Source organism: Neomonachus schauinslandi, chromosome 15 (assembly GCF_002201575.2).
Source record: "Neomonachus schauinslandi chromosome 15, ASM220157v2, whole genome shotgun sequence".
NCBI classification, from domain to species: domain Eukaryota; kingdom Metazoa; phylum Chordata; class Mammalia; order Carnivora; family Phocidae; genus Neomonachus; species Neomonachus schauinslandi.
In genome coordinates, this window is record NC_058417.1 from 56,718,753 (window position 1) to 56,744,601 (window position 25,849).

Genomic DNA, 25,849 nt, shown 5'->3' on the forward strand with positions numbered 1-25,849 from the left:
ATGATGACAAACAACAAGCTGCAGGTGTGACATCCAAGCCGATCTGGGCGAACGTGGGAACACGGTCCAGAAAGAAGCAACAAGAAAACTGTTGTCACCACAGCAGAATGTCATTATTCTGGCTAGGTCCTTCCTCTTCTTGCCATATAAGAAGCCAGAACTATAGGGGCGCCTGGGTGGCTCAGTCGTTGAGCGTCTGCCTTCGGCTCGGGTCATGATCCCGGGGTCCTGGGATCGAGCCCCGCGTCGGGATCCCTGCTCGGCGGGAAGCCTGCTTCTCCCTCTCCCACTCCCCCTGCTTGTGTTCCCTCTCTCGCTGGCTCTCTCTCTGTCAAATAAATAAACAAAATCTTAAAAAAAAAAAAAGAAAAAAGATGCCAGAACTATCCACCTGACTCAGTCTGCAGATAGAGACCAGCCTGACCGGGGCAGCTCCCCAGAAGCCTAGAGCGCTATCAGGGTGCGAGGCGGGGCCAGAGGAGCCCAGTTAGAGCTTGCATCTGAGATGAGGGAAAGGCCTGTGTTTCCCATCAAGGAACCAGAGGCTGATAGAGACCGAGCAAAGCTGACATCCCTCCTGGCCCTACCCGGGCCACACTGTCCTCTGGAAAATCTGCACCCCCAGCCAGGGGTTCCTAACCTTTGGATCACAGAGTTCTCTAAGAATCTGATCAAGCAATAGACCCTCCCTGTCCCACAATGAACACGTGCAGGCACACACAGCTTTGCTTTGGTTTTTTTGGGGGGGGGTGGTCACAGGTTCTCCAAAACCTATCTGTGGTCCCTGGACCCCAGCGGAGAGCCTCCGGCTGAAAGTGTGTCTCAGGTCTGCCACCGTCTGGGGACTTGATCCCACAGGGTTGGCAATAAGTACCCCCTGGACTCCTTGGAACCTATCTCCCACCACCCAGCAACTCGGGGTCCCCCACCCTCTCTGTCCTGGGCCCCCAGCCGCCCTCACACCTGGAGGGACCTCCAGAGGCTGGGAGTGGTCACCCGCGGCCCCCAGCCTGGGCCGGCTCCCCGGGCTGGCCAGGAGGAGGGCGGTGCTGGCTCTCCCCTGCCCGCGGGCACACACACAGTTAATCCTCGGCGGCCGCTGTTTGGATAATATGCGCTGGGAGCGTTGGAGGCTCTGCGGCCCCGCTCACATCTGGCTGGGGTTTGCTCTTTATGAGTCTGCCCTGCTTTCTTCGTCTCTTCCTTGACTTTCGAGAAACCGCGCTTCCGCTTCTGGCCAGACAGACCTCGGAACGGAGGAGGTCAAGGTGCCGGGAAGGCAGGGACCCGCTGTCGCCTGCACCCACCCCCCTTTCTGCACCTTCTTCCCAGAGGACTTTTTCCGTCCTCCTGGCTCTCTCCTCTGACAAGTCTGGTCTCCCCCTCCCACCCCCGACCTGGCTGGGAGGAGGCCCCGCCGCTGGGAGATGCTCTAAGCCCCGAGAGGCCGCTGCAGGACGCCAGCTGGAGGTAGGTGGGGGCCCTGGCGGGCGGGACAGGACGCAGGCTGCTCCACTCTTGCTCAAGGCTTCAGCGCGGGGGTTGCCAGAGCGGAGTGGGAGGGACCAGGGTGGCAGCCGTGGCAAGGGGCAGAAGGACCGGGAGTTGCGGGGCTGGTCCGGCGCCCGGAGGTGCAGTGGAGAGCGGGGGCTCCATCTCCCGCTGGGACCAGGGAGCAGGGGCTCTGTGGCAGCCGGATGCTGTCAGGAACGATTGTGCCTGCCTCTTCTTTGTGGGCTGTTTATCTTGCTTCACACTTCTCTAGGCGTGAGAGAAAAAGGAATGGTACCCAAGTCCCCTCTGTACCAAGTGGGGGCCCCCCATCCCGATACTGCCTGGATCACCTGAGACAGGTTTGCCCAGCCCTGCTGGTGGCCAATTTGGACCCCACACAGAATAGGAAATGCTGACTTTGGCCCCCACACCTAATGGCCTTGGTGCTCCTGGAGGGGATTCAGCATGGACAGGGGAAAGTCATGTCCCTTTCTCCTGGGGGACCCTCCTGAGCTGCCTGCACCACTCAGAACCATCCCTGGCCTAGGGCCGAGTCACCCAGCTGCCGTTAAGCCTCTGGACCTCCAAAGCCTCTCTATGTCGAGACCCCACGTACCACCGTGTTTTTCTAGGCTTTCCACGGGGACAGGTGTGATCCCCATCTGCCCTGGGCACCCACATCGTGTTAGCCTGGTTGCTAGCGCGCCGACTCCTGGGCAGCCCCGTGTCCTCTGTGGGCATCCACGGGCCCTCCCGGTCCACTTGGAAGGGAGGGAGGAAGCAGCCTCCCTCCGAGACTCGTCTGTCTCTTCCATCTCACTGAGTTTCCAGGAATATGGAGGCAGTTCGGCACTCTAGAACTGCTTCTTTCCAAGCTTTGAAAATGAGGCGTGTCCTGAGAAACTGAGTTTTCTCAACCACAACTATATCCTGGGTCCCCGGGGGAGGATGTGAGGTCCTCCAAGGCTGCTAGGCCTTTGCTTTTTATAGTGCAGGAAAGCACGCAGTCAGCCCCACATGCAAGGTTGCAAACACATGCACTTGACTGTTGCGTTTGCTGCTGGGAGAGGCCTGCCCAATGTCCCACTAACTAGAGGAGGGAAGAAACACACAGGAAGGGGAGATGGGGCCGAGGCTTGAGTTATCCTGTCCCGTCTCCCTTCCCCACTCTCCCTTTTGACCTGAGAGCCGAGAGGAGCTTAGGGTAAATGGCAGCCGTGTGTGTGCGCACATGTGTGTGTGCACGCATGCGTGTGTGTTCCGCATGGCAGGCGCTGAGCAGATGTGGATTCAATTCTCGTCGATTCTATCAATGGTACTCTCACTGCTGAAGAGCTCAGAGAGGCTCATGACTTGCCCACACGCAGTAGATGGAGGACCCCTTGGAGGACCTGCATCTCTGTGCCCAGAGAAGGGGTGTAACTTGCTCAAAGGTGCACAGCTCTCCAAGCCGAGGCTGGGACCTGAGCTGCTTAAGTTTGCAAATACCCACCTCCCAGCTGTCCATGGAGAAAGTGCCCAGGGGCAGGAAGTATAGCCAGGTTCTGTTTCCCAGGGACCCCACCCTCCCCTCTTAGTCTCTCCCTCCTCCCTTGAGCCTCTTGTAATGTCAAGAGAAGTGCTCCCAGTGAGCAAGAGGTCAGGGAGACAGAGAGATGCGGGTGCAGGAGGTCTTGGGTGGGGCTTCCCCCAGTCTGAGGATGTTACTGCCTGTCCAGGACAGGTGCAGCCAGCCAGCAAGGGGCACCCTCAGAGGTGGGTGCTGAGAAGCTGATGTGGTCCCAGAAAGGTGCACAGCCAGCTCCCTCTTCACAGGGCAAACCCAGCACAGCATAATTTTTTCAGAACATGCTTCTTTCTGTTGTTCTTCCTGGTGCCTCTGGCCCTCCTACCCCCAAGCTGTAATTAGCATGACTCATAAACCAAATATTCTGGCACTTAACTTCACCCATCAAAACAAAGATGAAAAGAATTTTGTAGATACAGTCGTGCTGCTGGGCGTCCTCACCGGACATACGCTTGTCATTGGGGCTTTGTCTGCAGGGGCTGGCCCCGTGTGGGGGACTCTGTTCTGGAACTGGGGTGGGGCTGGGACTCCAAAGGCCCTAGGGTGGGGGTGACAGTTCACAAAGGAAAGGAAGAATAGAAAGGTCCTCGCGCCTAAGGCAACTCTGCTGAGCCACTGGAGAGGAAAATGGGTGTTTCAGAAGCAGCCTCGCCTCCCTGCCCTGAGAGCCCATAGATACTTAGGTTGAGGTGATGCTCCCCACCCCCCCGCCCAGGCGCTTCATCTTCGTGGTGTAACTACTGCGTGGGCCTAGGGTTATTAATTTTTTTCCCTGTTTTTACCTGCTGAAATCTGCCTTCTCTTTCTTAAAGTCAAGTGAGAAAAGGCAGTCCCCTGGACAGGACTATGGGTATCTCCCTGACTCTGCACTTGGTCTGCCCACTCGGAGAACAGTTTGGAAAAGAATCATCGAAGCCTGCACAAGGCACTTCCGCCCTCTCTCTCAGGGCAGCCCAGCGAGCCTAGGATTCGGGATTCTCAGGGCCCTGCCAGGGCATCTGTGCCTGGGTCCTCAGCCGGGCAGGGTCAGTCCTGCTCTCTAGCATGGACGTGCGGAAGCGGGCTAGCCAGTTCTCTTCCTGCTCTGCAAGCCCTGTGCTGGGCTTCTGCTGTGGCATCCGGTGTCCTCTGACCCTCATCCTCCTGCCTCCTGGGGAGGGACTCAGGGGTGTGGGCAGGAGCAGGAGCCCTTGAGCCCTGGTGGGGACATCTTTATCTCTGGCTTTTCATCAAAGTTGCAACGGAGAGGTCCCGTGAGCAAGAGACAAGAGCTCCCGGCATCCTTTTCAGCCACTCATCCTTGCCCACGCTTCTTTCCGGGACCGGGCTCAAAGTGGGATGGGTGAGGGCAGAGGCACAAAGGCCCCCTACTGCCCACCCCTGCAGGCCCCTGGAGTCAGCCGCTTCTCCAGCTGTGGACTGGACTGGCACAGTCCTCCTGGGGCGTCCCGCCCTGTCCAGGATGGCTGTCAAGATGGCTGTGGGCCAGGCTGGGCCTCAGTGTCTGACCATCTCCCTGGCTCCTGTAGGAATTTTCCTTGAAACAAGACGGAGCAGGGCTGGAGACTGCGGGCGGGGAGGCTGGATGGGAAGGGAGGCCGGAAAAAGAGGCAGACAGGCGGGGCAGGCAGTGGGGGGAGTTGGGGAAGTGGGGAAGTCAAGCTCTTGGTGCCCAGGGCCTGGTCAAGGGCTGCTGCTGGCCACAGGTAAAGCCATGCTTGGGAAATTCCCCAAACTCTTTGCTTGGGGTTGCACCCCCATCCCAAGTGGGGCCATCTGGTTACCAGCCGCCCTCTCCCCTGGGGACCAGGGAAGGAAAAGGACCTTGCCTGAGGGAGCTGCCAGCCCTGGTGGATTTGCAGGCGTGTGCAGGCCAGAAGTTGGGCTGGGCCCTGCAGGTTTGTGTGGCTGGTCTGCAGAGTTGGAGCATGGGGTGTGCTCGGAAACACTTGCACCCTTTCTTCTTGTGAGGAGTCTAAAAGTGGGTTCTAGTGAGAGATGGGTGGGTATGGGTGGTTTGGGGGTGGCCTTGGGGCTCTCAGGTCTTTTGGCATTCAGGACACCCTCCTTCCCCATGAAGGTATGGCTATGAGAGCAAGACCCATCGTTCTGTAAAGTGGTCATAGAGCTCGGCTTGAGGATCCCTTGAGAATAATACCTACAGAGCAAGCAGAGCTAGACCTGGGCAGCTGGGGAGGTGACCTGGAGCCCGATGCCCAGCTTCCCCTTTTTGTTCCCTCCTCTGCTCCTACATTCTCCTGCGTCGGCTCCCTCTCTGCAGGAGCCTCCACTACGGGCTCCACCCAAGCCCGATGCCCAGGCAGCACCCCCAGGGATGCGCAGACACAGGGCACCCACGCTGCTCCCCACCGCAACATCAATTCTTTACACCTTCGGTTCCTGCTAGCTGCACTTGGCCGCAGGTCCCTTTGCAACCCAGTGCTCTAGTCGACTTCTCGCCATCGGAGAGCACTGGGGGCCAGGTGAGACCATTTGCCATCCCTGCACGACGTGGGCTTCCCCCTCCTTCTCCTTCTCAGAGCTCACCAATGGTCTGTTTCTCTCTACCTTGCAAAAGCAAGGCTCTAAAAATGCACATTCAATGGGCCACACTTCCCACACCTCTGACATTTTGAGGTGTGGGGTGGTGGCGGGGGTGGTTCTTGGTGATTCTGTGCCTGAATCCAAAGGAATTCAACTCAGTGGTGGGTTTTAAGGTGGCAACAGGGAGATCTTAGCACATGGCTTCAGTGACAATCATTGTCATGGACCCCTGTGCCCCCACCATGCCTGACACAGGTGCTCAATAATCTGCTAAGTGAATGAATGAATGAATTAATTAATGGAAGGGCTCGGCTGGCAGACAAATTCCTCAGGGCCAAACGCCACTGCTCCCATTCCAGCCTTAGCCGAGTGAGCTATGCAGGTGGGTACCCAGAAAGGCAGGAGCGCCCGCTGGACTGTGGTTTGGCAGGATGAGCCTGCCTACCTGGCATCTTTCTGGAGGCCCCTTGAGGTGGGATGGAAGGCACTTTGCTGTGAGACACACCTCCCCACCGTGGGGCCTGGGGTGAGCGGCTCCTTCACTCTGAGCCCATTTGCTCATCTGAGACATCGAGGTGCGTTGTAGGGGTCAAGCTCAATGGCATCCGGAAAGCACTGTGCCCGGAGCCTGGCACACAGTAGGTGCTTGCTTAGTCAACAGTAGTAGGCTCTGTTAGAGGGAATCTCTGACAAATGACGGAGCTGCTCCTGGGCCCATTAACTCGCTTGGCCATTTCACAGGATTCCTAAGGATGGGCTCAAGGATTTGGCTTCCTTCGGTTCCATGGACTTCGTAGCAAATACCACCAGGGAGGGGCGTGTCGAGGACAGAAGAAATCCCCCCTCTTAGAAAACGTGATCTCTCTACCGGGCTTGACTCTGGTCCAAGTTAGGTGGCCCTCCCTGGCCTAACCTGTATCCATGGTAACTCCAGGGGTTCTGCTCCCGGGGGCGGGGGCGGGGGCAAGCAGGGGGAGGCTGTATTTCCTTCTTATTGCCCTTTGTCCCTGGCATCCAGCTGGTGCCGGAACTCCAGACTTGAGCGCGCTAGGTCAGTTTATACTCCACGCGGCCCCACTTGTCCCCAAGCCCCTCCTTCGTCACCCTTCTCTTTGCTTAGAGTCAAATCCCCTGGAATACGCTAAATGCTCTGAGTCCCCAGGGTGGGGTTTATTTGTCATTGTTCTAAGTGGAAAATAATGTGTACTTAATGCAAAAAAAATATGTGCCTGTTAGAGAGGAAAAAAATCAGAGAAGCCAAAATAAGAAAATGGCAAACATCCCTGTTTTCATTGCCCAGAGATAATTGCTGCTAGCAGCCAGGTGGGTGGCCTTCAGATCCCAGCGGCTGAGTGCATGGACATGCACTGATGTGCGTGTGTTTCCAACCCAGCCTTCACTCATCAGGAACATCTCTCCACGTCGGCAGTCTTCTGTTTACAGAGGTCGTTAATTGGTGCAGCTGGCTGAAGCTGCCCCTCCCCCACTTGTTTGTTTGTTTGTTTATTTATTTATTTGCCTTTCTGCGAAGCACACATCTCTAGGTTAGGTGGCTTGTAACCTTGGTAATGGAGGCAAGGGCTCGTAGCCCTTATGAAGCAAGAGATTTTCGGAGCGCAGATAAGAGGAGCATCTGAGGAAAAGGTGGCTGGATGGCCAGGCCAGGACTCAGCCTTGCGACGGCACTCCAGAGCCCACCCTGGGTCACTCTCCTCCCTTCCCTCCTCTCTCCCCAAGTTGCCCCCTCCCTGGAGCTAGAGAGAGGTTTGAACGCCCTGAGGCCCTAGCAGAAAGTGTGGGATCCTGGGGTCCTGTTTGCACATTGGCTCTGCTGAAAGGTGAGTGTGGAGTTCCATCAGGGTGGACCATCAGACATCAGGCACTGGGGACATAAGTGAGAGGAGACACAGCTCCCTGGGAGGGGCTCCTGGATCGGGGGTAGACCCTACCGGATGCTGGGGGAGTGCCTTCCTGGAGGAGTGCCCTCAGGCTGTGCTCTGAAGAACACGTGGTGGATGAAGAAGGTGGTGGGGGAAGGGACAAACAGAGGAGAGCCTGCGGCTGGTGTTGGGTCTGCAAGCAGAGCCGTGAACAGCTCCAGATGGCTGGAGCCGGGCGGCGACGCGGCCAGAGGTGAGCCAGGAGCCAGGTGGTGAAGCTCCAGGTTTAAACATTTTCCTTATTTTCACGAGAAGCCTTTTAAGCCCAGGGTGGAATTCGCATTGGCAGTTCTGCAAGGTGCGTCTGGTGAGCAGGTGGGGAGACGGAGGAGAAACAGAGCAGTGGGCGGCTGAGAAAGAAGAGGTGATGGGCTGGGGAGGAGAGGACCGGAGGCCTTCGGGAGGCTGGCTGACGGATGAGAGGTGATAGGTGCGTGAGAGGCAGGGTCGCATGGCCCCCAGATTTCTGGCCTGGGGGCCCCGTGTGAGCGGCGGCTGTAGCTTCAGAAGCAGGTATGGTGGGGACAGGAGCAGAGTTAACTAGGGGTTCGAGGTGGAGAGCAGGGGGCAGAGCGGAGAGCAGGTGGTCAGAAGACAGATAACCTGAGCTGTCCCGTAGAACTTTCTGCCACCATGGAAACGTTCTCCCAGCTGTGCTGTCCGAGAGGGCGGCCACCTAAAACGTCCTGGTGCGGCTGAGAATTCTTCATTTTGCTTAATTTTAATGAATTTATATTTAGCAGGGGCTAGTGGCCACTGTTCTGGGGGGCACGGGCCGAGAGCTCCTTGGCCAGGCCGAGGTGGGGACAAGGACTGGGGAGGTGTCACTGTAGAAAGTGACAGAAAAGTGTGTTTCGAGGGGGAGGAGCTGATGGCCGAGGCCATAGTCTGGGAGACACCTGTCCCTGAGGGAGAGACAGTGGACAGACAGTGAAGGACAGATGCTGGGAGACAGGCTGAGCTGGAGCAGGGACGGAAGAGGAGGTGGCCGGCCCAGCACTGTTTGCATGCTGAGCTAAATTATATTCGTGACCTAGAAGCCACTGGGTGTGGGACAAATTTCTATCTTCTGCCACGCTTCCTCGGGAGGTGTCTGTGGGATGTTGGGGTGATGTCTAGGTCCCAGAAGAACCGAAGACATTAGTACTGCTTGTACAGACCCCGAGGGCGTCCCCGCTGTGGGTAAGCGGGCCCTGGGCCAGGCCACCTGCAGAGCAGGCTCACGGCAGGGCACGAGCTGTGGGGGGCTCTTCTCTCTCATGCAGTTCTCAGAGCAAGGGCGAGCCTGCAGCCCAAGGCCTGACAGCTGGGAGGTGATCTAAGGACAGTGCTCTAGTCAAGGAGGTCTTTGTTTGCACTGGGATGGACTCGGAGCTGGGGAGGCTGGGCTGGCCAGGTGCCCCCGAGGCCCGACGCCTGCAGCCCACGTGGTCTCGCTGTTTGCGGGGCCTGGGCGGAAGCCCGCGCCCACTCTGGGCGCCAGGTGAGCCTTTCCTTGCCGAGGCACTGTTGGCCCAGGAGAGATGGAGAAGTTTTAGGATGGGGGTACCACTTGCCTTCTCTTTTCTTTACTGTTTGGTCCCGAGCCAGCCTCTCTGCTAGGCGGGGAAGAGTTAGCCCTTGCTTATTAACCAGTAAGTAGCTCCAAAAGACCCCATCTCCACCCCTGGCCGTGTGCTTTGGAGGTCACCAAATAAACGCCAAAACCTTAAAAAGTAAATCCTACTTCTCTAAGCCAGCTCCTTGGAGAAGGGAAAAGAAAGATTCAGGAGAGGCACTTCCTGCCATGATCAGAACACTCTGTTCCAGGCAGGAACTGACCCACGTTCCCTTAATAAGGGGTCCTCATGCCCCCACCGCTGCCTCCTTTACGGGGCAGGGGCAGGTGGGGGGGCGGCGCGGGGCAGGAAGGGTCTGGGGCCAGCTAGGCTGCCCGGCTACAGAAGGGGAAATTAGATATTAAATGGGCTTCTGAAACTGGTGAGCAAACGCCATTTATCAACTGGAAGTCACTCTGCCTCCCTCCTTCCCGTCACCAGAGGAGTTTGGTGAGAGGAAAGTTAGCGTGACGAACGGCTTCTGGGGAAGGAAAGCAGGGGTCACGTGATGGTCATCAGGGCCAGAGGGACACCCCAACATGGCGCTCTCTCCTTCCTGGGCACCCCAGGATCTAAACCGACCAGGCTTCCTGCAGCTGCTGGAGAGCTCTGAGCTCTTCAGTGGGAGAGTCCCAGCAGATGTCAAAGCAGAGGGGGGCAGCCTGGGAGCTTCCTTTCTGGTTGGGAGGATGCCGGGGAGCGGGAGGTGGCAGGAGCAGATGTGTGGAGGGGGCCGCGGAGGCGCAAGCACGGTTGACGCCACGCTGAAACAAGGAGTGACCGCGTGCCGCGCTAACTTGCATTCTTGGCCTAGAAGCCATGAGGTGTAGGAGAAAGCCCCCTTTTATGCCAAGCTTCCTCTGGAGCCCTGTGTAAGATTTGGGGGGTAATGTCCAGGCACTGGAAAAGCCAGACAAAGATATTTGTCTTGGGTATATTGAGGTCTGGGCCCCAGCCAGAGCTCCTGGAAACCATCACCTGGAGGCAAATGGCAGAAAGGAGGAGAGACCTTCAGGAGATATTAAAGGGGGTGGGTGATTTGATGTGGTGGATGCATGAGAGGAAGAAGCCCAAACGACTCCCAGATTTCTGGCTGGCGGCTTGTTCTGAGCCCTGCTTCCTCCCCCCCTGACACCGTCTGGTCCGATAGAACTTCCTGCCATGATCGGAACACTCTCTTCTGTGCCGCCCAGCGTGGGAACTGCCAACCGCATGCAGCTACCAACGTCTTGGGCTGCGGCTAGTGTGGCCGAGGAACTGAACTTCGAATTTTATTTAATTGTATTTAATTAGTTTAAAATGAAATAGCCACACGTGGCCCAGCGGCCGTCGCCCTGGACCCTTGAACCTTCGTTACGCACTTACCACTTTGATCCCACGTTCGCCATTCTGTCTTGAGCTGCGATTGAGTGCACATCTGTCTCTTCACTGGACTGTAATCTTTTCGAGGTCAGGGAGGGAATTTCACATATGGTAGGATCGCTCTCTCCCGAGCTCCGACACAAGGCTGGGCACATCGTGGGCCTTTGGTGAGTCTAGGCCCATGCAAGATGTTCTGCTGAGAGGGAGGAAATGTCTTGTCTTCTAAACTTCTTTTTTTTTTTAAGATTTTATTTATTTAGCAGAGAGATAGAGAGCACAAGAAGGCAGAGAGGCAGCAGAGGGAGAGGGAAAAGCAGGCTCCCCCCTGAGCAGGGAACCCGATGTGGGGCTCGATCCCAGGACCCCGGGATCGTGACCTGAGCCGAAGGCAGCCGCTTAACCGATTGAGCCACCCAGGTGCCCCTTGTCTTCTAAACTTCTTATCCAGGGAGATCCTAGGCTTCTTGCCTCCCGGAAAAGCTGGTCACCCACTGAGGATTAAGGAAGAGGGAAAACCATGTTTATAAATGCTTTTGTCAGATGGCACTGGGCTGGGTGTGGCATCATGGCCAAACCCAAACATGTGGCGCCCGGGCTCTGGGAGTTTCCCGGCAGATCCCAGGCAGGGCAAAATGGAGGGCGGTGGGACGGATCTTAAACAGACACCGGGAAACTGCAGTGTGGGTCTGAAGACTGTCTCCTTGAAGGATTCACCCTGCGTCCATCCCATGAGAAGGGATGAAAATTATTAACGAGGAAGTGTTCTCAGACCCCGTAAGTGGCCCAGCTCCCCCTTTTGCACCCCCAGTCCTGCAAAGGGGGTTCTTCCTCTTGGGGGGAGGCTAAGCTGGAGCTAGATGGGAGAGGAGCCGAGGAGCCACGGGCCTTCTGGGGCAGGGAGTAGGAGGAAAAAGGTGTTCGTGGAGTTGCCATGGGATTTGGCAAACGAATTTCTTCACAAGGTTTGAGAACGGCAAGTCAGGAACTTGAGTCACGTTGCAGTTGGCCTCAGATGCCTTGACCGCAAGACAGCCTGGAGACTGGACCGTGTGGGCTAGATGGTGAGGGTTACACACCACTGGCCAAGAAGTCCCGGGGGCCCGGCCCTGCCTTCGCTGGGTGCAACGTGGTCTTCTGAGCGAACCTTCCTGGGGGCAAAGCCTCGCCCTCTGTTGGTGACTTCATTTCACTGGAAATTACTAAAAGTGATTTGGAGCCAAGTTTGGTTGGATGTTGGGCAATATTGTTTTTGCCCGAAAGTGACTAAAATGATCATAATGTCATGATGCTGACTTTTCTGTGGGACTTGGTAAAATGGTTCTTCAGATATTTTTGAAGAAGGAAAGATTTCACTCAAGGTTTGCTTTGGCCCCAAAGAGGAGGTTCTTGAGGAGAACCACCAGCCTCTGCTGCCCTTCCTTCACTTTGTCAGCCTGGTGCTTCTGACTCCTTGCCGGCTCCCTCCCCACTGATATCATCACCCCAAAGGCGGCTGCATCCAGGTCCTGACTAGGAAGAGACATACCAATGCGCCACATGGTGCTCCCACTGGGGCTAGAGCATTGACCTTCAGCTAGGGGGATTTCTGCCTTCCCAGGGTACAGACTTCCAGCAAAGTCTGGAGACGTTTTTGGCTGTCACAACTGGGAGTCGGGGGTTGTCAGTAGAATCCAGTGCATGGAGTCCAGGGATGCTGATAAATATCTTGCAGCGCACAGGACAACCTCCCACAACAAAGAGTGAGTCAGCCCCAAATGTCAATAGTGCCGAGGCTGAGAAACCCTGGGGACCAAAGAATCCGAGGTAGCTTTTTATGTGTGTTTGTTGTTATCTCCCGACTTTTCCAAGATGAATATATATTACTTTGGATTCAGAAAAAAAAAAAAATGAAGAAAGGAAAACCTCTTTTCCTTTCAAGTGATGCAAGCTTGGCATTTAAAGGAGGGGGGAAAAAAGAGTAATTATTGAGGTGCCAAGGAAAAACAGAGGAAATACAGAAAAAGGGAAATAAACAACTTTAGAAAAGTCCATTTCACAAACATTTGTTGGGCAGCGATCAAGTTCAGGGTGCTGCAGGATGCTCGGCTGGTCCAAGATGAACAAGACCAGGAGGTCAGGGTCTGCTGTGCAGAATCTTATAGGCCAAGCAAAACTCTGCAGAACGAGACAACAGGAAAAACAAAATTTGAAAAGGGGCAGAGAGGTTTTGCCAACTGAGGGTCTGGGAAGGCCTCGGGAGGAAGAGGAGGTGCTTGAGTTGGGTCTTGAGGACCGGGCAGGGTACTGATATGATCTGAGGGCAGCCTGTTGAGGTCAAATCCACTGCCCCCTCCAGCCCCTACTTAGAGGTTGGGCGGTCTGAGGCTAATCAACTTCTCTACATCTCTGTTTCCTCGTTTGTAAGTTTGGTATAATAATGGATGAATATTGTCTCCTTGAAGGATTCACCGCAGGCCCCTCTGAGGCCGCTGGTGGGGTAAGAATGACTAATTAGGAAGTGTTCTCAGACCTAACCCTGACTTACAGGGTCAGAAGAGTCAATTGAGATGATGCCTGGACACTCAGCACAGCGCCTGGGGCAGCTGTAGGTCCTATGAGGCTGGTTTTTATTTTTTTATTTTTTTTAAAGTTTTTATTTATTTATTTATTTGAGAGAGAGAGAATGAGAGACAGAGAGCATGAGAGGGAGGAGGGTCAGAGGGAGAAGCAGACTCCCCGCCGAGCAGGGAGCCCGATGCGGGACTCGATCCCGGGACTCCAGGATCATGACCTGAGCCGAAGGCAGTCGCTTAACCAACTGAGCCACCCAGGCGCCCGAGGCTGGTTTTTAATAGAAGAGAGGAGGAGAATGGGAACTCCTGGCCAGGGTAGCAGGTTGTGTGTGGATGGATGGATGCCAGGAGTTTAGGGGAGTGGCTGGAAGCTGGGATTCAAAAGCATGGTCCGGGGCCGAGGAGCACTGACAGCACCTGGGGCTTTTGGTAAATGCAGACCCGCAAGCCCTGTCCCAGACCTGCTGAATCAGAATCTGCATTTTAACCAGATTTTCCAGGTGGTATGTGTGTACATGAAAGTCTGCAAAGCAGGGAGCTTGAGCACAAGATGAGGGGTGCTGTACAACGTGGCCGAAAAGTGGGGACAGACTGGGGTGTCATGCATGCTCTGCCAAGGAGAAATGATGGATGGGTGGATGGATGGACAAATGGATGGATGGATGGATAGGTAGATAATTTTAATATGTATTTTATAAATTCACATAAACATGTACAGTAGAGATTCTGAGTGGGGGGCTGGTCCAAGTAGTCTCTTGACCACTGGGCAGGTCTCTGGGCCCTGACGCTTGGGAGGGATGGTTGGTTGGTAGAGAACTCAAAGGTGAGGAGGCCCCGCTGATCCACTGCAGTGGATGAGGTGGGGAGTCATGCAGAGAATTGAAGACCCAGCAGAGGTGTGGGTGATAAGGGAGGAAGGGATTTCTGGGGAGGCAGCCTCCCTAGCTCAGAGGCTCATCACATCTCTGAGGATCCATCCAGAGAGCCTCTGGCTCCTGCTGTTTCTGTCCCAGGGCTCTGGTTCCCAGCTCTCTGTCTCCCCCATGTTCTCTTGATTTGGCATGGGGGCTCCAGCCGGGAGGGCTCCCAGAGCAGCCTCTCTTCAGCACTGTAACAGTGAGCCCACCGACATGCAGAGTAAAGAACAAAGCCCAAAAGTCGACCTACTAGCCACAAGGTCATGCCCCACCAGCTAGAAGTTCTCCGAGCAATGGGGTGTTTGAGGGAAGCCCACGGCCTCCCCCAGCCAACGAAAGGAGCATTCATCTGCGTAGATGATTCCTGACAAAAAAAGAAATCTGTCTTGGGATTTAATTGTCCTTAAACATAAAAGAGGAATTAAAGAAAAATCAGACACGGGACCTTTCGAGATCTGCCTCTCAGTAGCGACCTGCATCCCACTTGTAACTTGGCTTTCGAGGGGTGGGTGGTTCTTACTCCCCCAGACCTCCGTTTCTCATGGGGCAGCTGAAAGGGTTGAACTCTCTGTCCTCACTGGGCCTGTGAGGTGCTGCACTGCATGTTTTGGTGAACCAAGATGGGTTTGGATTGACCAGTTACGCGCTCCTGCCGTGGGGAGGTTTCCCCGCCCGCCGCGAACAGCCAGGCCCGCGGGACTTCTGACTCCAGACTGTGGAAAATGCTCCCCGAGTTAGCTGGGGTAGATGCCTCCAACGGTGGAAAGGGATGGGATGTTTTGCCTATTTGAAGCCCAAGCACTGCCCCCTAATGGGCTCACTGGGGACCCACAGTGGACACGTCTTTCTAGAAGGACTGTCCTCAATATTGGCTGCGGAGCTGTCCAGAGCTTTCGCCTGAGAGCTTCAGCACCAGCCCAGCTGGCTGAGGCTCCACGGGCCAAATGTGTGCACGCACGTGAGTCTGTGCACGTGCGTGTGCACACACGTGCGGCCGTGTGAGAGCATGTGGGTGTGCGAGTGTGCACGTGGGCACACGTGTGTGAGAGTGTGCAGACAGGTACTGAGTGTGCCGAATGCGTGTGGGAGCGTGGGAGTGTGTGAATGTGTCGAGCGGGTGAGAACATGCACACGGGTGTGTGTGCACTGAGGTGTATGAGTGTGTATGAGTGAATGTGTTAGGATGGTGCAAACGTGTAAGTGCAAGAGGAGGTGCATGTATGTGCTGGCGTTGTCACGTGTGAGGTGTGTGCGCACCTACCGCGGGTGAGTACTGAGTCTACGGGCCCACGTGTTGTAAGTTCGAGAGCACGTGAGTGTACGCGGATGAGCGCGTGGAGAACGTGCGGGAGTGTGTGAGTGTGAGCGTACGTGCGTGGTCGCCCTCCCCGAAGGTGCCGTGGCTGAAGCGTTCCGGGTTTCGTGAGTCTGGCCACAGCTCGCGCTGGCTTCTCTGCGGGGCCCGCCGCAGCCCGTGTCCTTCCCCGCGTGTGTTTCCCGGCAGGGACCGGCAGGAAGATGGGCTCCCGGGGACTGAGACTCGTGCTGGCATGCTGCCTGCTGCTGGCCTTCGCCTGTGGCCCGGCGCTGGGCCGTGTGCCACGGGGTCCACAGGAGCTGCAGGAGCAGGAGGGGACCAGGGAGCCGCCGCTGGACCACGCTGAGAGGTGAGAGACGGGGAGGTGTGGATGCAGGAGCTTGGGTTGGGTGGGTTGAGCCTGGGGTCCAGGGCACCCCAGGGGGGCTTGTTCGGGGCTGGATGCGAAGGAGCCATAGCCAAAGCTGAGGAAGTGTCCTTGCCGACGCTGGTCCCGGAGGACAGCCCAGCCATTTCTCCTTTCAGTGACCCCAGGGCCTTATCTGAAAGTGAGGACAGTGACCCACCTTGCTCTAACCCCAAAGGGACTGGGTTTCTGTACAGTTTTGCAGCCACATCCTTAGGTAAAGACTTCCTCCAAACCCCAACCCCAGCCCTCCGTTTGTCCTTCTATTCTAGCTTTGTCCTTTGAGAATATCTTCCAGGGCTCTGAGTGCTACCTACAAGTAGGAGGCAGGGATGCTGCCGTGAGCTGGTCCGGGGACCCTAACCATCTGATCAGGCTGCCAGTGCGAGAGGATTGCTCAGGGCCGGCAGGGAAGTTGTGCTTTTCTCGGAAAGTCATGAATTTCTCCTGAATGGCATCCTCTTCATGGATGTGACCTTCGATAATATAGAGACTTTGGGCTATTTGGAATATTTAGTAGGGATGCACAAAATGCTTAGGATTGCTCATGAAAGTGTCATTCATCAAATGTGAGGTCCTAGACACCTGGGAGACAGGCTGATGCTTTGAATTTCTTCATTATTTTGAGTTTTGGGTTGACTCGATACCCAAGGCTTCAGGCTATCTTCAGAGTATGGTGTGGGACACATTGACATCCATCATCTCCTCCCCCTCAGCCTCTTCCCCTCCCCCCTCACTTCTCCCCTTCCTCTTCCTTTCCCCCCTCCTCCTCTTCTTCCTCCTTCTCCGCTTCTTCCTCCTGCTCCTCTTCTTCCTCCTTCTCCTCCTCTTCCCCCTTCTCCTCTTCTTCCTCCTCTCCTCACTTTTCGTTCAATCAACACTGAGTGCCTACTATTGATCTGGCCATCTGCTAGGCACTGGGGGACATGCACGAATGACAGTTCTGGCCTCCAGGAACTCTGAGGCCATGGGGAAGCAGACACACATGACCCAGAGCAGTGAGGTAGGCTCTGTAGTACAAGTGTGCCCACAATGCTGGGGGTGGTGGGGGTGGGGGGAGAGAATGAGCAAAGGAGTGACTGCATCTTGAAGGATACCTGCGCCTGGGGAGCATCCCAAGTGCAGGAGGAGGGTGTGGCCGTGCTAGGTGGGTTTGGGGTAGTGGGGTTGATGTTGGAGGGTGGGAAGGGGAGGGGAGATGAGCCTGGTGGGGAGGGGTCTCTCCTGAACTTAATCCTACAGGGAGTTATGAGGGATTATCATGAAGGGGGTGGGGACGTCATGGAGAGGTTTCAATGTCATGACATTCCAGAAAGAATGCTGTAGGAGGCAGGATAAATGGGAGGTGTGGAGAGAGGCGGATTCCAGGAGAGCAGTCAGAATGGTAACGGTCCCCCAGAGATGGGGAGGCCTGAAGGCCCAGCTTCTGTAGGTACCTTGGTGGGGGGGTGGGTGCTGACTGCTCAGGACCTTGTGATCCTCAGAATTGGGTGGCGAGGCTAGAGAGGCCTCTTGAATGAGCCTCAGATTCCATTCTGGGCAACCAGTGATGGTGCTGTGAAGAGGGTTTGGAAAGAAGTTTCCAGGGGCAGAGCGACGGGCTGACACTTTTGGACACATCACCTTTGTGGGGCTTGCTGACCCTAGATGGGGACTTCCGGCGAGACGTGGGGGTCCACCTGGGAGTCCAGTGCTTGTGGGGCGTGAATTTAGGGGGTACAGACCCATTTCCTGGATTGTCTGGGTTTTAAAAGCAGGAGCAGAGGTAGAGAAGGAAGTGGCCATTGAGATGGAGGGACCGTCTCGGAGATGTCACAGCTCCAGAGCCTGGAGCAAAGAGCGGAGGCCAGAACGAGCAGCGGATGCCACAAGGTGGCAGCGTGGAGCCGTCAGCGGCCACCCTGCCCGGTGTCCCTAGTAAACAGTAGAGTGGCTCTCCAGGGGCTGCAGCTCCAAGGAATCCCGGAGATCATTTCCAAATGAGTCAGCTTAATGTCGCATCTTCTGGAATCACAGTGGCATGAAGGGGACCCACGGCTTGGTCACACATCATCTGAAACCCCTCCCGGAGGGGCAGATCTCTCCGAGCAGCCTCTGTCTCGCGGGGCCCTCAAATTAGCACCGTTTTGGTAGTCACTGTTTCCATCACGAGTATTGCCATGACCAGAAGGCAGAGGAGCTCTTCCGGAAACTTCATGTAGGGTCCCAGAGTTCGCCCAGAGCCACCGCTGTCTGTGTCAGAGAAAGAGCACATAGTCCGGCACATCCAGGCCAGAGGGAAGGCGTGCAGGTAGACCAGACCCTCCGGCAGCAGAAGAGAGAGGAGGTCCCAGCTCCCAGAGCTCGTGGCCTTCCCTGTAACGCCTTTATTCCCTTAGGGATGAAGAAAACCATGAAAAGTACAGCCCCAGGCAGGGTGAGGAGGCCCCTGCTTCCCGGTGCTTTCGCTGCTGTGACCCTGGCAGCCCCGTGTACCAGGCCATCCCCATGCCGCAGATCAACATCACCATCTTGAAAGGTCAGACGGCTGCAAAGCCACCAAGGGGAGCTACCCCTGGGCGGGAGTGGGGGGTGCTCTGTGCTGAGCGGGGAGAAGATGCAGCGGTTAGGGTGGATGAGGCGGGTGCAGAATGGCTCCCGCAGGGCCCAGCGCAGGGGCAGGCTATCCTCTAGAGGTGAAGGAGGAGAAACTCCCATCTGAGGCTCTGCCCCTCGCCAGGAGGGGAGATTGGAAAGAGGCCCGCAGGACCAGGACAGGAGGAGGGTCTCACCCCAGGCTGCACCCGAGCCTCTGTAACCTCTGTTAAGAGGCTCAGTGGGCCCCGCCCCCTCCGCCCCCAGCCTACTTTCTGAAATGCCCTGGGCCCCCGTGGTCCAGATAACCTCGCACAGCCCTGCGAGATCTGACTGGGGAGCTCTGGGGCGAGCCTGACATCTGCAGTTCATTTGTTCCGAGTCCTCCATGCGCCTGGCTGCAGTGCCTGTTGCATTTGGACAAACCCCCATGTTCCCTTTTCTTTGCCAGGACTTCCCAGAGGGGGGGGAAATGATTGCTTCTGGATGAAAATAGAACACTCCTTACAGTTGGGTCAGCTTGCCTGACACCGCGTGTTTTCCTGTCCCTTTAGGTGAGAAGGGTGACCGGGGAGACCGAGGCTTGCAAGGGAAATACGGCAAGACGGGCTCTGTGGGCGCCAGGGGCCACGTGGGCCCCAAAGGGCAGAAGGGGTCCATGGGGGCCCCCGGGGACCGCTGCAAGAACCACTATGCCGCCTTCTCGGTGGGCCGCAAGAAGCCTCTGCACAGCAACGACTACTACCAGACCGTGATCTTTGACACGGAGTTCGTGAATCTCTACGGCCACTTCAACATGTTCACGGGCAAGTTCTACTGCTACGTGCCGGGCATCTACTTCTTCAGCCTCAATGTGCACACCTGGAACCAGAAGGAGACGTACCTGCACATCATGAAGAACGGGGAGGAGGTGGTGATCCTGTACGCCCAGGTGAGCGACCGCAGCATCATGCAGAGCCAGAGCCTGATGCTCGAGCTGCGGGACCAGGACGAGGTCTGGGTGCGCCTCTTCAAGGGCGAGCGGGAGAACGCCATCTTCAGTGACGAGTTTGACACCTACATCACCTTCAGCGGCTACCTGGTCAAGCACGCCGCGGAGCCCTAGCCCGGAGGCCCCGCGGCCCCACGCGGCGCTCGCTGCAGCCCCTCCCCCAGGCCTGGCTTCCCCACCCCACCGCCCCGGCTTCGCGGCCTTCTACAAGACGCCCCTCAAGGAAGGGGAAGCAAGAGCAGCTGTGCTTGCCGGCCACGCAGGCTCCTGGGTGGGCTTAGCGGGCAGGCACCTGCGAGGAGTGGTGGGGGGGCTTCCAGCTCCCCTCTGTGCGCATATCCTTAGGCGACCCCGCGGGCAGGCTGCCACACGGCAGGGTGTCCCAGAGTCCTCCTTGCTCCCAGGGCTGGAAATAATGAGGGAAATGCTAAAGTGTGTGAAAGGAGCAAAGGTAAGCCATGTGGGAAAAGGGAGGTGTAATTTTGCCTCTGCTCCAGCGGCACTGACTCCCCGGGGAGGCTGCTCTCGCCTGACTTGCATGTTCCAGAAGACCTGAAGTAGTCGTGGTGGGCCCAGGGGGGAGGGGTGGAGGGCGTGGGGACCCTCTTAGGCCACGTATGAGCCTTCTTGGACGACAGCTGGGCTGACATCCACGTCTGGGGGACATCCTGGCCTTGCCTGCAGGTTCAGCTGGTATTTCTGAGCCACAACAGTGAGGGGGTTCGGGTTCAGGTAGCGAATGTCAGCTTTCAGCCCTTGGCCCTGGTCTCTGGGCTGAGAGAAGCAGCCTACTTGCCGGAACCCACAGACTCCTGAGTGCAGCTGGGGACGTCAGGAGCCCCTGGGTCTGCAGATGTTTCCATGAGGAGCAAAGCTCAATACATCCACGGCACAGCCATCCTTCCTGGCACGGCTCTGCTCCACGCCCCCCTACTGCCCAGGAGCCCTGTGCAGGGCCTTCATGCCTGTCACCCCAGCCTTCCTCCTTCCAGACAGGTCAGCCACGGAAGGCACTGCAGCCTTCGTTTTGTAGCAGGGTCATGGTTATATAATATTTTCTACAAAACCTCCTTGCACACCATCTCTGAGTCCTGTTGCCCAGAGGGTTCAACACTCGGCAGCCCCAGGGCTCTCCCCCAGGCCTCTTTGGTCAGCAGCCCAACAACATGGGAGGGGCTTCCTCTGGGCCCCAGAGCAGGGAAGAGCCGGAAGGGGCTGGAAGGCTCCCGCTCTAACTGTCTCGGAGCCCCCATGGGGCACCATCCCTCTGCCCAGGAGATAAGGCATGTCTCAACCACTGGAGGTAAAACCCTCTCTCTGAGGTGGGGTGTAGACGTGCCCGAAGGGGCTGCTGCCTGGAATTGGTGCTCTGGCCTGTGGGTGGCTTTGGCTGGGTGGCCCTTCCCTGCCTCTCTCCATTAATGCCCAGGGCCAGGGTCCTGCTCCTACCTGCTTGGGCCCCGAGCCCCTCCAGGAACCTTCCTTCCCACCGCCTGGTGACCCTTGGTCTTGACCCATTCCTCTGCTTTCCCTGGGCCTTGCCACCCGGTCTGGGGTCTGCACATCCTTCCCTCTGAAGGACTTCTGCTGGTCAGACTTGAAAAATGGAGTTTCTCTGGGTGTGCTGGTGAGCAGAGTGCCCTCCTCCTGCTTTGTGCTGTCCCCAATGCTCTTTCAGAAAACATTAAACTTGGACCACGTGTCTCAGCATCACGGCCTCCTCAGTTTGCTCCTTGAACCAAATCCTCCTCCTTCCTCTCCCCATCCCTGTACCCCACCTACTGCCCGTTGGAAGCCTGGGGGTCCCCAGCTTGGCACCTGGGAACATAGGTAGCCAGTGGGCACAGCCTGGGCCCGGAACGGCCTTGTTCCTCGGGGGAACACACTTTATAGGCTCAGCTGGACATGGTCACATTGGGCACCCTGTGCTTAGTGGAGCCTGCGAGCGGCGGGCAGGAGGCAGGTCTTGGGCAAGGGTGATCTGGGTCCTGGGGCTGCCGTAACAAACCGCCACAAGCCCAATGGCTTGAAACGACACACATTTATTCTCTCGCAGCTTTAGAGTCCTGGACTCCTACACTGAGGTGTTGACAGGGCCCTGTTTCCTCCCAAGTCTTTAGGGAAGGATTCTTCCTTGCTTCTTTTAGCTTCCGGTGGTCCCGGTATTCTGTGGTTGGTGGCTGAGTCACTCTGATCTCTGCCTATCTCCATCTTCATGTGGCCTTCTTTCTTGTGCCTGTCAGACCTTTCCCTTATTAAGACACCTGACATTGGATTTAGGGCCCATCCTGAATCCAGGATGATTTCCTCTCAAGATCCTTAATTACATCAGCAAAGACCTTATTTCCAAGTAGGGTCACAGTCATGGGTCTCAGGGGTGAGGACTCAGACATACTTTTGGGGGGAATACAACTCAACCCACTACAGTGATCTGCAGGCTTGAATACCCCCACCAACAGCTTCCTTCGTGCTCAAGCCGTGAAGAGCAGATGTTCCTTTCTCTTCTCTCTACGGCTTGTCAACTGGGTTAGCGGCCAGGGCCCTTGCCTGATGGCCAGCAGGGAGTGCAGTGTCCTTCTTTTGCTTGGTTCTAGGATCAGTCTGTGCTCAGCTCTGGGCTGGGGCCAGGTGGGAACCGGCAGACACTACAATTCTGCTCCCTATAAGACAAAGAGCAGACACCGCCTCCACAGAGCCGCGGCCATCCATAGAAGGAAGTGCCTTCTATGCAGCTGGGAGGAGGGGCTGAGGGTATTCCCCAAAGATGTATGGAAGGAATGGGTCAGCCTCATCCAGGTGCCTACTGCCTTGGGGTACAGTCACACGACTTTGTTAACACCTGTTCTATCCCCCGCCAAGCCAACATGGGAGACGAGGCAGTACCTGCTCCCAAGCCCACACGATGCCTTCTCTCGCGCTTTGAGCTCCCCCCACCCCCAGCCTTTCCTGCCACTGTCTTTCCACTCCCTTCCTGATTGCATTTCTCACTCTCCAAATATTTACCCTGCACCTGCTTTGTGGTGCTAGGTGCTGGGGGCATCATGACACATAAGATGGGGTACTTGCCTTCCAGAGGACTTTTCGGGGATGTTAACTACAGTCCGACATGGATGTAGCCTTCTCAGAAGAGTTGCATACATGGCACCTAGTTATGGGCTCCATCTGACTCTCCCCCACAAAACTGTTTATTTTGCACAGGCCCCTTCTCCTGTGCCCTGACCTTGGCTACTAAGGCATTGACTAGCCATTCCTGGAAAAGACCTGATAAACTCAGCTGCAAAACAAATACTAGTGTTTTAGCAAAAGGGCGTAGAGACAGCCGATGACTCAGCCAAAGGAGAAAACTGTTTATGCTACAACTTTCAGGAGGCTCCGTAGTCAGGGGTGGGAGCGGTGAGGCGTGCACTCCCCATCCTATGGGGTTATCGTGTGTGTGCGCGCACATGTGCGAGAACGCAATGGCATGATGGCAAACTGGGTTTTGGGGGCCCTAGTAATGGGAATAAAATGAGACCTTCTCCCAGATCATGAAAACAACAACAACAACAACAACAAAAAGGTAACAAAAAAATAATAAATAAAACAAGATGCCTCCGGATGCAAAAGAGTGGAGCTGGATCCCTACCCTACACCATATACAAAAATTATCTCAAAGCGGATCAAAATTCTTAATATAAGGGCTAACAGTACAAAATTCTTAGAAAAAAGTATGGCTGTAAATCATCATGACCTTGTATCAGGCGGTGGTTTCCTAGATGTGACATCAAACCCCAAGTAACACAAGGGAATATAGATAAATCGGACACTGCCAAAATTTAAAATTCTGGACTTCAAAGGACATGACTGAGAAAGTGAAGGGACAGCACAGAATGGGAGAAAATATTTGTAAATCATAGATCTGATAAGGCACTTATATCCAGAGTACATTAAGAACTCTTGCAACTCAATGATTAAAAAAAACAAATTAAAAAATAGACAAAGGGTCTCAATAAACATTTCTCAAAGAAGACTGACAAATGACCCATAAGTCCCTGAAAAGATGCTCAGTATCATTAGCCACCAGGGAAATGCAAGTCAAAACCACAGTGAGATGCAACTTCACAACCAACAGGATGGCTGTCATCAAAACGACAAATGTTGGCAAGGATGGAGAGAGGCTGGCACCCTCAGACACGGCTGGCAGGAATGTAAAATGGTGCAGCCGCTTTGGAAAACCGTCTTACGTGTCCGCAGAATATTAAACATAGAGCTACAGGTGACCCAGCGATTCCAATACTAGGTGTATACCCAAAAGAAAAGAAAACATTGTGGATGAATGTCCTTGGCAGCGTTATTCATAATAAAAAAAGTGGAAACAATCCAAAAGTCCATCAGGTGATGAATAAATGAACAAAATGTGGTCTGTCTGTACGATAGAGAAGTACTCAACTATAAAGAAAGTAGTGACAACCTGCTACAGCCCGGATGGACCTCAAACACATGAAGCCAAGTGAAAGCAGCCAGTCACAAAAGACCACATATTATATGATTCCACTTATGTGAAATGTCCTGACCAGCAAATCCATAAAGACAGAGAGTAGATTAAAGGTTTCCAGGGGCTGAGGTTTGGGGGAAGGGAGTGAGTGCTAACGGGGACGAGGTTTTCTTTTTGGAGTGATGAAAATTCTAAAATTGATGGTAGGGGTGGTCATGTGACTGGGTGAATATACTAAAGCCATGGACTGCACACTTGAAACGGGCAAATTGTATGTTTTGTAAATTATATCTCAGTAGTTATAAACACACATGCGCGTGCATGCACGCACACACACACACACACACACACACACACGCTAGAATGCCTTGCCCTTCTCCGCTGAGGCCTGGGGAGTCCTGGAGCTCCAGACAGGCGACCTTCAGAGCCAGGCTCATTATTCTGGGCATGGCTCAGGAGGGGGTCAGGGCCCAGGGTTCAGTGAGGTGGGATGGGATTGTCAGGCTTAGTTCTTCCAAGAGCATTACTTAACAACCATTTTGGAACCAATTGTTGGATGAGATCACACAAACGCAGGAGGCTGACTCAGGTGCCAAGGGAAGCAGTCCACAAGGAACAGCTAATTGAGGACCATGCCTTTCTCTCTGATGTCCCCACACAGCTGGAGTAGGGCTTGGAAAGGCGTAGTGACCTCAGATGTCCTACATCAGCTGGCCCTGGTAACTAGCTCCTCCTAGGGCAGACTGGAGCAGAGCCCATTTCTCTTCATGCAGATGGTCAGGCAAGGACAAGAAATTTCCAATTTAGAGATTTTCACAAATAAGAGTAGAAGTCTGTATACTCTAGATAACTCGGAAACCTCCTTGCTGAAAGATAAGAAAACATTCCAAAGGTTTAATTGAGATAGCCACCAAATGAGCCGACCATTTGGTCTGAGATCCTCCTTACTAAAAATATCCAACAAGTGTGTATTGCATGCTTGCCATGCGGGGGGTGGGGGGGTTGGGTGGGAAACTCACAGTAGCATTATCACAATCAAGCATTGGAACAGCTATGCTTGCTACATTTGAGGAGATAAAGGTAAGACAGAATTGTGGCAGAGAACTTGAAACTAATACTAATTAATAATAATCAATCAAAAGGAACGTCCGGAAGTGAGAAACAGAAGAAGAGACACGAAGGGCTCTGTGGAGGAGCATGCCAGCATGTTGTACAGAGTTGAAGGGAAAAATCAGTGACTTGGAAGATGAGTCAGAAGAAGATATTCAGAAAGGAGCATGGAGAGATGAAGGGAGGGGAAATACAGAATGGAGAACATATCCGCACGGGGTGGACAGTGAGAAAGCCCAATGTGTGGGTGGCTGGAGTGCCAGAAGGGGACACGGAAGAAGGCTACAGAAACAATATTTGAGAAGAAAGTGGCTGAGACTTTCACCTGATGGATGAAAGTCACGAAGGCACAGACTCGAGAAACTCAGTGAATCCCCAGCAGCATGAATGAAAGCAAGGGCATGCCCAGCATGGACATGGTGGGGAAACCATTACAAACCAAAGACAAAGAGGAAAGCTGAACCACAGGGGAATGTTTTCTTTCCCAGGAGCACTAATGAGCCCGACAGCTGACCTCTGGACAGAAGGAGTGGAAGCCGAGTGAGAGGGGAAGGGCACAGTTGAAGGACTGAAAAGTCACAGTTGTTGATCTAAAGTTCCGTTCCCAATGACAGTATAAAAAATCATGACAGTTTCAAGCAAAAAAACTTGGGAGCCATTGACAATGGCAAACCTGCACAAAATGAATGTGATTCCAGAGGGAAGGTCAGAAACACAGACATGAATGACAAAATGGTAAATTGGGTGGTAATTCTAAACAAACAGTGCCTGTATATATATTAAAAAAAGATGTCTTGGGGGTGCCTGGGTGGCTCAGTCAGTTAAGTGTCTGCCTTTGGCTCAGGTCATGATCTCAGGGTCCTGGGATCGAGCCCCTGCTTAATCGCTGAGCGTGAAGCCTGCTTAAGATTTTCCCTCTCCCTCTGGCCTTCCCCACCCTGCTCATGCATGTGTGAGTGCCTTCTGTCTTGCTCTCTCTCTAAAAAAAAAAACAAAACCAAA

At 54.9% G+C, this 25,849-nt stretch overlaps 1 protein-coding gene across 2 annotated transcripts; it reads left to right on the forward strand.

Annotated features, from left to right (window-relative positions):
* Positions 1-1,119: 1,119 nt before the first annotated feature.
* Positions 1,120-21,003, forward strand: C1QTNF1 (C1q and TNF related 1). Of its 2 annotated transcripts, XM_021680815.2 has the most exons (4): positions 1,120-1,470; positions 15,479-15,641; positions 18,077-18,216; positions 18,827-21,003. In XM_021680815.2, exons 2-4 carry the CDS (start codon positions 15,493-15,495, stop codon positions 19,375-19,377), a joined length of 840 nt encoding a protein of 279 aa, XP_021536490.1. In that variant the 5' UTR covers positions 1,120-1,470; positions 15,479-15,492; the 3' UTR covers positions 19,378-21,003. The 2 variants fall into 2 exon arrangements, with proteins under 2 accessions (XP_021536490.1, XP_044777561.1); XM_044921626.1 differs by lacking the exon at positions 1,120-1,470 and having other exon boundaries at positions 15,463-15,641.
* Positions 21,004-25,849: the final 4,846 nt, after the last annotated feature.